The 12,609-nt window shown below is 39.0% G+C and overlaps 1 protein-coding gene across 1 annotated transcript in view; it reads left to right on the top strand.

Annotated features, from left to right (window-relative positions):
- LOC121948064 (ephrin type-A receptor 6-like) overlaps positions 1 to 12,609 on the top strand; it is a 68,676-nt gene that overhangs the window by 23,749 nt on the left and 32,318 nt on the right. The window contains 4 exon segments of the mRNA XM_042493323.1: positions 589 to 717; positions 2,790 to 2,939; positions 3,044 to 3,205; positions 3,328 to 3,556. Coding sequence (XP_042349257.1) covers positions 589 to 717; positions 2,790 to 2,939; positions 3,044 to 3,205; positions 3,328 to 3,556 — 670 coding nt within the window.

The raw sequence follows: 12,609 nt of genomic DNA, 5'->3' as shown, positions 1-12,609 counted from the left end.
ACAGACAAGATTATCAGCCAATTCCAGTCACTCACACCATCCACAAATTACTGCTGTTTTTTTAAGGGTCCATTCTGTCAAATGATACTGGCATCTATAAGTGTACATGTACATTTGCATACATACATGTGTGTTTTTATGTGTATATGTGGATGCATGTATATGGATATGTTTTATTAATATTGCTTCTGTTTGCATTTTCCTCACCCTATGATTTTGCTTAAAAAGTGCTCTACAAATAAAGTGTGTTAGCTGTAAATGTGTCATTTTCACAGCTGGATATAATATTATTAGTACTTTTACTTTTATTAAACTTACCAGCAAATTTACGAGCAAACTAAACTGTCTAGATTTTGGCATAAAAATGCTGCATAGGACAGATGTCAACATTTTTTTGGCACAAAAGTTAACTCAAGATTAAAACTACCACTGTTCTGCTAACAAAAAAACATTCAATTGAATTAATATATTTAACCTGCGTGTATTTTTGATGCCACGTTGTAAGTGGTGGATCCAAAGACTTTGCTTGATAGACGTTATGTTTTTTACTTACATATTTACTCATATTTACTTCCTGTATTTTTACAGTGGGACGCTATCACAGAGATGGACGAGCAGAACACACCTATTCACACTTTCCAGGTTTGCCATGTAATGGAGCCAAACCAGAACAACTGGCTACGGTCTGGATGGATCCAGCGGCAGGCTGCACAGAGGGTCAGGACCACATCACAACACTTCCACGGACGCACTGTAGTTTGCCAGAAATTTCAAACAAATGAAGTATTCCTGAAGCAGGGCTTGGTTGTGACACTGTCTCAAAGATGGGAAAGTAACGACTTATAACTGGAAGGAACGCAATCTTTTACATAACATATCATAGGAGGAAAAAAATGGCCCTCAGATGTACTGTAACCAAACAAAAATTATGGCTTCACTCGAATGGAGAACTACTGATTTCCAAGTCAATACAGAACAACTCATAATAAAAATCAAAGATGATGCAGGATTCCTTCTTTACACCTTAACTGGAGTCATGCTCATTATGTCTAAAACAGAACTGTATTACAAACTGCTAAAACCCTTCAAGTCTGGCTGGACTGATGCCAACATATCAGATTTTGAAATGACTAGCTATTCAGTTTAAAATAGCAGAAAATATGATGTTATCTTTTTTTTTTTTTTTTTTTTTTTTTTTTTTTTACAAATGCTTGTTTGTAATTTTATGCTTAATTAATTGGTCTGATGCTTGCACTTAACATCCTCCAAAATATGCATGCACATGTTGGCAACAGATGTGGTGTTTTGCCCCAGCCATGCAGGCCAGTTAGCAAGCTTTTAACATGGAATTAAAATGGTAACAAGCATCAAAATATCTGTTTTTTGCTGGTGAGGTTTTTCTTTTTTTTTTGCTTTCACTTTTTTTGATAGGACAGCTTCAATGTAAAAGGGGGGTGGGGGCAGACATGCAGCAAAGGGCAGCGGGTTGGAATCAACCTGTGGCTGCTGTAGCAAGGACAATCGATATCCCAACAGAGGAATCAAGTTCTACACAAACACAGGATCACAATGGTTTCAGAGCAACAGGTGCTTCAGTTTAATGAGACACCATTTTAACATTGTTGCTTGTAGTAGCAGAAATGTGTGAAAACACAAACAAAACATGTAGGTCTCATCATTAAAGTCTTAAGTGTTATTTTAATACACTTTAAATACATACTGTTCCATGTTGTTGTCTACATCAACCATTTGTGTATGGACGCATTCCACTGGTACTAACCTGTTACTATTCACAGTCTTTAAACTAAATCACCGACAGTATCTGTGGTTGCTACCTATGAAATGTGCTGACTATCATCGGGCTTTGGACAAGATCAAAAATTATAATGCTACAGTATACCAGAGGCATGATTAATGTTAGTTCATGTTCGCATTACAGCTATATCATGGAGCTCTGAACTGCAAGCTAGCAAGGCAACAACACAATATAATGCCTTGCCATGGAGGTACAATTTCCTGTCACATCATAGTTTTCTGGTTTATCAGTTATAACTTATTTATAGCAGTCTCATGTCCTTGACTTTAAAGTCACAAAGCTCTCGGTCATGATATGTGATCACAGATAATGTAACTGTAAGTGTCTGTAAACTACTGAATATTGGGCCACATGCCGATGTCTTCTAACCACTCACTAATAGCGTATTGATCTGGAAGTCGGTCACAATTTGTCAAATTCTATTTGTTTAGGTACTATTCGCCATCTTTGTTTGTTAATGCCCTTGTGTAAGTATTGTCCTTCATTATACTTCTGATTCTATCCTGATTGCGCATGCTAAAATAAATAAGTGCACATAAATTTTAAAAGGATCTTGAGCCTACCTACCTAGCCTACATTGTTCAGGCAATAGAGTTGCAAAGTAATGAGTCCTAAAACCCAGAAATGAGTTAGCATTTTAGCTTTTTACTTCTGGAGTTTGCATTTAGGCCTCAATAATCCTAAAAGTGGTGTTCATTTGTGAAGATTAATTGCTGAACAAAACGTGTAAGTATCATAAACATTTGTTCGCCACAGAGCTTATTTTCTACAGTAATCCAAAATCCAATGAAAATATCTCATAGGCTTTTTAAGGAGGGAAGCAGATTGAAGGTAACTACTGCACCAGCCAACAGAAAAACATCATCCCCGGGGTACTCTATATGTACTACTGAAAAAATGTTGCCTTGTACCTGTACTTGTAATGTCTAATGAGCTTGTTACTGTTTATGTTTTTATCTGTATCTTAACTCAGGTATATGTGGAGCTGCGTTTCACACTGAGAGACTGCAACTCTATTCCTTGGGTGTCTGGTACCTGTAAGGAAACCTTCAACCTCTTTTACCTGCAGACAGAAGAACCGCTCTCTCCAAATACACGGTTTAGACCCACTGACTATGCCAAGGTTTGCGATCAGAGCCGTATCATGAAAAGGAATTCTTTGTTGAGCTTCTGGTATCACTGAGTAGTGATGAACTGTGCTCATAGTATTTGTTGTTGGCTTTAAAGGTGGACACCATAGCGGCAGATGAGAGTTTTACACAGACGGATCTTGGAGATCGTGTTCTTCGCCTCAACACTGAGGTCAGGGAGGTGGGACCGGTGACACAGAAGGGCTTCTACTTGGCCTTCCAGGATGTGGGAGCTTGTATTGCTCTCGTGTCCGTCAAGGTCAGTGAGCAGAGGTGGTGCAACTTACGTTTGCATGAACTACAGCCATGCACGTGTCAATTCTATTTTTCTCACAAGACTGGCAATACTTCAGCATCTGTTTTTTTTCCCTTTCACATAAGGTGTTCTACAAACGCTGCCCGTCAACTTTAAGGAACCTCGCTGCATTTCCCGACACGGTGCCTCATACGGACTCATCCTCTCTGGTGGAAGTAAGGGGTGCATGTGTGGAGAATGCAGAGGAGAGAGACACACCCAAACTGTACTGTGGAGCTGATGGAGACTGGCTGGTACCACTGGGCCGCTGCGTCTGTAGTATTGGCCACGAGGAGATGGATGGCTACTGTCGAAGTAAGAAGTGTGTTTGTGTTTGTACTAATTTTAGAGTAGAACAGTAACCAACAGTGCACTGAAGCTGCAGATACAGAAGGAATCAAATGGAGAGAAATGGGGAGTGAGAAGAGAAGGCATTGCATTACATTAACAGATCTCTAGGGCCTCACCAGTCATCTGCGGGAGTTTACAGAACTGCTCCTCCCGTCCTTCCCTCCCCCCATTCTAAGATCCTGCATCCTCGTCTGATCCTCTCCATCCACATCTCTCTTCATCTCCTCACAGCCCCCCCCCATCATCTCGTCTCCTCTCTTGTCCACTTTGTTTACGCTTCACTTACAACCCCCCTCTTTCTTCCATGTCCTTTTATTTTCTCTCTTTTCATTCCTCCCTTTTAACTCTCAGGCTTGCAAACTCTCCTCAGCATCCTTTTCTGTTATGAGATCCTAAACAATGTGAATACGAAGAGATTAGTGTATGTCACCAAGGACTTTCTGACATTTTAGAAACGTTACTTCAGCTCTCACGAGGAACTCTTTTAACTCTTTTAATTATTTGGTTCAAATTCAGAGTAATTTCTTGTAATATTAAGCTGTTTTTAGATGTTCTTCTTTTATGTCTGTTGTTGCCTTGATAAATGTCATGTTGGTATAGATAAACGCATACGTTTGCCCACATAACCTTTACATAAACACTCTCAACTCTGAGCACTTTGATAAATACCACAAAGGCCTTTTTTGGGATGCCTCCTCTCTAATTAGTCGTATCAGCATTACATAAATGTGGCCCATTGTCAGCAAAATAGATTAACAAAAAGTTAAAAAAACTGTTCCAGATAGTCTCTGGCCTGGTTTCTCAATTTGACTGTGCAGACAGACTGGGGGCTAGCTGGCTAATTGCCTTCATTTGTTAGTTTCACAGCTAATTTATCTTGCACCTAGTCTTTTTTAAAACTCCCCCAACCCTCTCTTTCATTTATGGAGCCCCGACTTACTGTTGTAATTAAGGCAGGTGCTAAATGGAGCCACACTGCATGGTTACAATTGAAGTGCACCTCGTGTTACTCGCTGCATTTTGCAGACTTACAGGAGTCTCAGCTGGTTGGGGTGAAATTCGTGTAGTACCCCTGTGGTGATGTGGTTACTCGGGTTATTATAGACAGAACTCCAGCAGTCATTAGTACAGCTGATATGTAGGACAGGCTGTAATATCTCCTTTATTTGCTCCTTGGGTGTAATTTTTTCTTTTTATCTTCTTCTCTTTTATCTGCTTCTTATTTATCCTTTCTCTCTCTCTCGCTCTCAATCATCTCAAAGATGTAGTTAAACAACACAGAGGCCTGTCAGGAGAGATTACTGATGAGACGGCTGCAGCTTAGGAGCAGCACTCTCATGGTGTCCCTCGTATATGTCCTACATCTATATCTCCCTCTTTCTCCCCTTCGGCTGACAGTAGTTGCTTCTCTCGATTGTACTGTAGCTGCAACAGTGTCTCGGGGATCTTGGCAACCACTACAATGAATGGGTCAGTAACTCATGTAGCAGTAACCCATTTGGCATTTCTAAAACAATGTACGTTTGTCTATTTATTCAGTTATATATTGCATCTTTGAACCTACAAACTTAAGTGATCTTACCTAAGTAGGAGAGTAATATAATTTTATATTGCAATATTGATATTAGGGATGGGGATTTTAAGTGCTAACATATGGGAGTACACACAAAAAAATCTATAGTAAGAACAGTAAGTGTGCCAACAACAGAAAACAGGTACAGTTTGAAATTCATTTAATGAACAGCCAGGCTTGAATTACCCTAAGAAACCATATATTGAAAGTTAACATGACAAAAATCAGCAAACTGTCCAACGCTGCCATTAACGGTACGTATGTTAAATGCAGTACTGAAGGACTGTCCAACAGTCAGTTTACCATATGCCCGACAGAGCCATTTAACGATCCCAACAAATAAAAACTGACACTGAAACAGCTCAATTCTTTCACTAATAAGCTAGTTAGCTATCATTAGTCATGTAATGCTAACAGTAAGATCTGCGCTGTGTGTGTGCCTGCAGATGGACACTTATCAACTGCTCCCCAGTGCGGAGGTCACACTCCACAGCAGTACTGTCGAAAGAGTGGGACAGTAGGGCAATGAGGCAAAGCATGCACACAGCTCTACAATAAAATATGATTTCTGACATTTTAAATTGAAAAAAAATATACAAAGTCATGTTCAACTGTGGGAGTGGCAGCAGTATGCACTCAATACGTTGAGCAAATACTAAATAAATACCTAAGCATTCATGGCTATCCTCAATCGCTATGTAGTGTGATATCATACCTCATTAAAAATCTATTGAGAAACTGCTCATAGATTAAATAAACAGGTCAGAATGTCTGTTTTCAGCTAAATCAGCAAATTAGAAAACTGAAAAATCAAGGTGTTTTATCATATTGATGAAAAATCATATACAAATATAATATAGTCACAGAAACAAGCCCAGCTTTTGCAACAGTGCCCACAATGATCCAATACAGCCAGAGATATTAAAAAGGACAGCTACACATCTCTGTATAAATGAAATGGCAAAATCTCTGATAGTTGACAGATCTACAGTATACTGTATCACAGTACACGGTATATAATCATGTTGCCCAACTCTTGTTGGCAGAACTGACATCGGGGAGATATGAGGATCAGGGTGATTCTCAAAACCGACACAACAATCTTATTTTTTTTTTAACCGCTATTTGAAAAAAAAACACTCAAGTACTCTCACTCAAGTTACACTTAGTATTCAGTATCTCTGAGACTGCAAGTACTATTGCCACTCTAGTCTTAGTTTTCTGATTTACAATTAACCTCGTAAAACTAGCTGGATAATCTGCAATGACTTATAGCACTAAACAGCTCCTATCAGACAGCACAGAATTACAATTTATTTTGTCAGCAGCAAGAGAACTGTATTTTAATGAAAGCGTTTAATGCTGCACAATATACTCTATGAGAATATACTGCATGATCGGATACGTCTGACAAGTATTGACACTGAGACACTGATAATGACTTTATTAATCTGCTTTCAGTTTGTCAATGTCTCTATAAAAATCAGTATTTTCAATGTCAGCCATCATTAGTCAAGGCAGGCTGTGCTTGACCTCCAGATACATGACAAGAAAATTACATTAATAATTCTTCCAAGTTTTACACATATAAAATGTGGTAAAAAGAGAGCACTGGTATCAGAATCAGTATGGGAAGAGAAAAATCTGTTCATCTCTGACACATACTATATAGTAGTGTCTGGAAATTGAGCATAAAAAGTACAAGTTCAAGAATATCTGCTAATCTCTAACAAAAAGTGAACTGTCACTATCAGTTACCAATTACTGAATTGCTGCCCTGTTAGAGTTATAGAAGGTAACTAATGCATTTGCATATGTATTGCTAAACTTGGTCAAAATCAGTAAAACACTGGTGGCTGCAACATTGCTTCACATTCCTACAATCTCAGCAATAACATCTTAGCATACTTAGTTGCAGTAAATGCACTGATCATTTAGTTTAGAACAGATAACAGACTACAAACAATCACAGAAAACTTTGTTCAGCTACAATCATTTAAACACATGCATGCACATGCAACTGCCATACTAGGTTAATTATAGAGTGCTAACGCGGTTTATTGTTCATTGTTTATTGTTTATTCACTAGTCTTCCTGGGGTACTGCAAAACTAGGTTTTAGGAAGCTAACAAGGCCGAATATACAATTACCTATGTGATAGCGAGTTTCTATGTAAAATACAGTCTCTGTTATGGTAATTAATTACTTAATGCATGTGCAATGTTAGCAACAACAGGATGTAACTAAAACTTAGAAATCAAGGCCTGCAGTATATTTTCACTTCTAAGAAGTGAAAATATACTGCAGGCCTTGATTTCTAGAGCAGTTTCCCCTTGTGTTGAGTCTTTGTGTGTGCCAAACATTTCCCTGGGTTATCTCTGCACTGGACGAGCAGACAAGAACTTATCATCTCAGTGTGTCAGAGAGAAAACAAGTATATTTCCCAAAATGGCTGATCCTTTAAGATTCAGCCTTCTCCAAAATACTTTTGTAGCATCCAGGGTAAAAGAAACCAGAGATACTGTTATGCTCTATTGTGTTTCTGTGCAGAGTTATAGTCAGGTTCAGAAATGTCATCTATCAAGTTTGAGCCGCTGTGCAATTCTCAAACTGCATCTATGAACTCGTTAACATTAGGTTAGTAGAGGTAATCAATGCTAACAGCACATTACGGCCTTGCAATTAATGATTTATGGCTTTAATGAATTATGGCCAATTCTTTTTTTCTCATCAATAATTTCCATAGGTCTTGCAGAGCTTGTGCTGTGCTGAAGATGTGCACTTTGCAAGTAGTTGCAGGAAGTTTAGGCATGAACTTGCGGTGACTTCTGCTTTCTCCTCGTTTTCATTTTGGAACACTGCTTCAAAGGGTACTGTGATCAAAGCTGTCTGAGAGGCAGCATGGGGAAAGAGCAAAAGAGGGAGAGAGAGCGCGCGCGAGAGAGTGAGGGAGAGAGAGAATAGGGAAAACCCCAACGCTCCCAAATATAAGCAGAGCTCTGCGCTAACACGTCCATCTTTCCCTCCCAGCTGCCTAAACAAAGGCATCAGCGCTTATCAAACCCTGCTTTCCACCCCAATAGCATTCTGCCAGACTGTTTTGACATCTCAATCGAGTGCTTTATTATTCTATTCCTTTCATTCAGTGTCAGCCACCAGAGGATTACTCAGAGATAGGCTGGTTATATCATGACCTAGATAAGGCAACATCATAGTGCTAATGCTATTTGTTCCACATCCTTTCGTCACACCATCACATTCAAAAGGAGGCAGTGGATTGTGGGGGAAGCTAATAGAGAAGTCTTTTTGAATTTCATTTGAATCAGAATAAATATGGAGACAAGACCAAACACCAGTAGGCTAAGTGGTTACATACAAAAACTCAAAAAGCTTCTATATTAAAATATTTTAGTTTCAATAGAACCTTTTATATGGTAATTTTTGCAGCTAACACCTACTGTAGTTTTCATAAATTTGATACCAATGCAGCCCTGTTTCTCCTCTCACTGTAAAAATGAATAATGAGGAAGCACATTAACAGAGATTTGCGGAATCAAACAATGAGGTCCATTAGCGTTTTCCCTTTTCTCTTTTTTCCCCATTCGTGTCAGAGTTCTCCAACAATCGACAATACTTAGCTTGCTCACTGATGACCTCTGCTGTCTCAGGACCCAAGATTGATCGGGCAGGAAAAGTACAAACTTGTGACCTTGAATTCGGGTAAAGTGGAATGGGAAATGAGGAAATCAATACGTTCTCTTAGTCGTATCTGAGCCACTGTGCCCCTCTTCTGTCCATTAAGGTCTGTGTTTACTCTGGCCTCGAACACAGCTAAGCCAGACTAGAGCATCACTCATTCTCTGTGAACTTCCCATCTGCATATCAAAGCTGAGAGTCCAGGGTAAACATAGTCTCTGGCTCCATCTGTTTCTGACAACGTAAAGCCAAGAGAAAACTTCCAACACAACACACCCAAACAACTCAAAATCTCTTAGCTGGCACATCATTACTCTCCTGCAAATGTGCAGGTGATGAACTTCCTTTGACCGAGCTCCGTAGGTTATCTGTTGAATCTCCAATCTCTACCATTTTTAAGTGCTACTTTTAACCTGAAGCCAAAGTGTAATCTCTGCAAGATGTACTTGAAAAGTGTCTTTTTTTATGGATCAAATTACTATGTGTGATTTAAAAGGGATCACCTGTTGAACCCACAGTTAATTATCATCTGTCTGCAGTTCCCCTCAGCTCTACAAAGCTCTGCTGCACCTTCCAGCTCATTACTGTGTTTTTTTTTTTGGTTTTTTTTTTTGGCTGTTTTGATTCACTTACTACTCTTATCAGCAATGTTTCCAGCAAGCAGGAAACAGTTTACATGGGAAAACACTTCAAAACCCATTATACACTACCTGCCATGCACCAAAACAACACACAGAAAAAGCATTTAGCAGCTAAAGAGCCAATGTCTTCCCTTAGTAATTAGTAGACGGAGTGAATTATGGACTCAGATTTGTCAGACGGACACAAACTCAACTCCAAATGAATTATAATGTATTTCTGTATCTGCTGCATAAAGGTGATCATCAAACAATATTGTTTACAGTTTCTTGCGCTGCCCCTTAAGTGACCAAAAAAATCATTAATGCAGGTTTAACTTAAGCCCTATTCCCACTGCACAAGAAAATACTAACACCTGCTAACATCTGGTTCTTTTATTTGATGGGAAAGGTTACAATCTCCCAGGTCAAATGCTTTGGCTGAAGTTATTTATCAACTCCAGCTCTGACTGGCTTCCACCGCCAGTGATGGAAATACAACGGGGAGGATGCTCTCATTTTAGCCCCTCTGCCAGCCAGTGAAAAGATGGGCCCCCAGAAAATGCCGTCCATCACCGCCCAAACAGTACTCTAACATTGTTCTAAATTAGTCTGTAAAAAATATAAACAAGAAGTAACCACCACATTTTCATTGGCCTCCATGCTGCTTTTGACTGTTTATTAACCTGTTTTCTGGCGTGTCTGTGACGTCAAACATGACACACCAGGAATAAAAAGCGCACACACACAGGCAGGGATACTCATTTGCTGTAGACATGCACACACACCTCTTGTCTACTGGCATTGGGAAAGAAGTCTCATCACCTATTTTTAGAAAGTTTTCCCAAGTTTAACTTTTTAAAATTATTTTGGTGTAAAAAAAAAAGGTATAAAAGAGAGTAAAATTTCTCCCTCTTAGGAACTGGAGTTACTTTAAAGTACAGCTAAATAGGACAAAAAAAAGTCAAAGAGAAGCTAAGGCTCCATACCGAATATAGTATATCAAGACTGGTAACATGCCAGTGCCATCAATAAAAGACTGTTAAGCTTTTTAAAGCTGTTATTATATCAACTTATTAGCTGAGGTGCAACCCCTAGCTTACCTGGTGGAGTGTGCGCCCCGTGTTGGCTGGGGCATCTGCAGCAGCCCGGGTTCAGTTACAGCCAGGGGCCCGTTGCTGTGTGTTTCATTCATTCTTCTCTCTCTCACATATCCTGTTTGTCCACAGCTGTCCTGTCAATAGGGTAAAAAAATACCACCAAAATAAAATTCAATCAACGAATTGGAATTTAATTGCCTTTTTTAAGTTGTAAGAAATTACTAAATTACTAATCACAAGTGACAGGATTTGCTGATTTTCTTTGTCATGTAATAAATTAAATATCTTTGTTTTTTGGACCATTGTACAAAGATATCTGAATACATCTCCCGACAGTGTTAAGTGATTTTTAAACATTTTACAGACCAAATGATCTTTAGTTCCCACTCTAAAGCTATTAATTGGTGGAACATATGGTGACTGCATTATTGCTGTATGTTTATTGTGTCCAGCAGGATTTGCTCTGAATAGAATTAGATGCCAATACTGTTCATTTCATGAATAAGAATGCCTCCCATGACAAAAAGCCAAACAAGTGATAGTGTATAAATCTCCTTATGTGCCTGTGTGTGCATATATGTGTGGTGGATGTTTTGAAATGTTTTGATAGAAATAGTATGAGTATTGTAATTGCTTTTTGGTGGTGCTCTTCCCAGCGAATACCAGAGAGCAGGGAGCAGCTGGAAATTCAAATGAATCTGTGTGTTTGTTGCCTTTGGCAGGAGCTCAGTGTAGGCGGAAAGTAATATCCAAGTGACTGAGGTGCCTCAAAAATTGGAAGCTGGGTGACAAATTACTCTTCTCATTAGGAGCTAAGCAGCAACGGTGATTTTGGCGAGGATTTTTGTCTGTGTTTCAATTGTTTATCGCATTTCCTTTACATATCTTAATACTCAATTATGTCCACCTGTTTATGTATGTTGTTTTTTCCTTGTAGCTCTTTCCTTCTTGCATATTTCGTTTTCCCTCTACCTTGCATGTCATCTCTCATTCACTTTCTAATTCAAAGTCACTGACAGTTGCTTTTTAAAGAAATATACTGTAGTGACTTTTGACCACTGTCTTTCAAGGAAACAGAGCTGTGTAAAATAGAATAGAACATAATAATTAGCTATGTAGAAAGCAAATTTGAATAATCAACTTAGCATTCCACATTAGTAAGGAGTAATCTCTGATTTATGTCATTTCAAACTGAATGTCTTAAGAGTTTTTGACTTTTTCTTAGACATAATAATGCAATTTTAAGATGTCAGGAGACCTTGGGGAAGACCCAGGACACGCTGGAGAGACTATGTCCCCCAGCTGGCCTGGGAACGCTTCGGGATCCCCCAGGAAGAGCTGGACGAAGTGGCCAGGGAAAGGGAAGTCTGGGCTTCCCTGCTTAGGCTGCTGCCCCCGCGACCCGACCCCGGATAAGTGGTAGAAAATGGATGGACAGATGGCCTCAGGCTTTTAGAACTTGACATTTCAAAGACTAAACAACATATTAAAATAATAACCCACAGATTCCTCTGGAACAAAATAATTGGTGGTTGTGGTACCAAATCTGGTTGGGTGAAGCTAGAACTGGTGGTGAATTTTACCTGCACACAGTGTGAGAGGTAGGCAAAATTGGCAAAAGTTTTACTTGGAGGTTGTAGCTAATGAGTTTTCAAAAGTCTTTTTATTTAACTAGAAGAAAAAAAGTTGGGAATTTTGAATTATTAATATGTTTGCTTGAGATGTCTTTATAAAAAATGTATAAAGACCAGAAAGCCAATCAAAAATGAGTATTTTCCTCAGCCATGGTAAAGCTTACAGTTAAACTGACAAGGATATCATGATATAATTTCAGATTGCAGGTAACAAAAGACGAGTTTCATTCTACTCGCTCATATTTGATTTATTATGGATGAAAAATGTTGAAGGTCATAGCTCAGATAGATCAATCTCTAGACTATGGGAGGGGAACAGGTGGAGACATATTCAAAACAGTCCACTATGTCTTTTCTCTAAATAATTTTCCAGGCTGTTGTGCAGACTGCACTTCTG

Source organism: Plectropomus leopardus, chromosome 1 (assembly GCF_008729295.1).
Source record: "Plectropomus leopardus isolate mb chromosome 1, YSFRI_Pleo_2.0, whole genome shotgun sequence".
Taxonomy (NCBI): Eukaryota; Metazoa; Chordata; class Actinopteri; order Perciformes; family Serranidae; genus Plectropomus; species Plectropomus leopardus.
The sequence above is the reverse complement of the archived record's forward strand: the minus strand, read 5'-3'. Positions and strand labels throughout refer to the sequence as shown.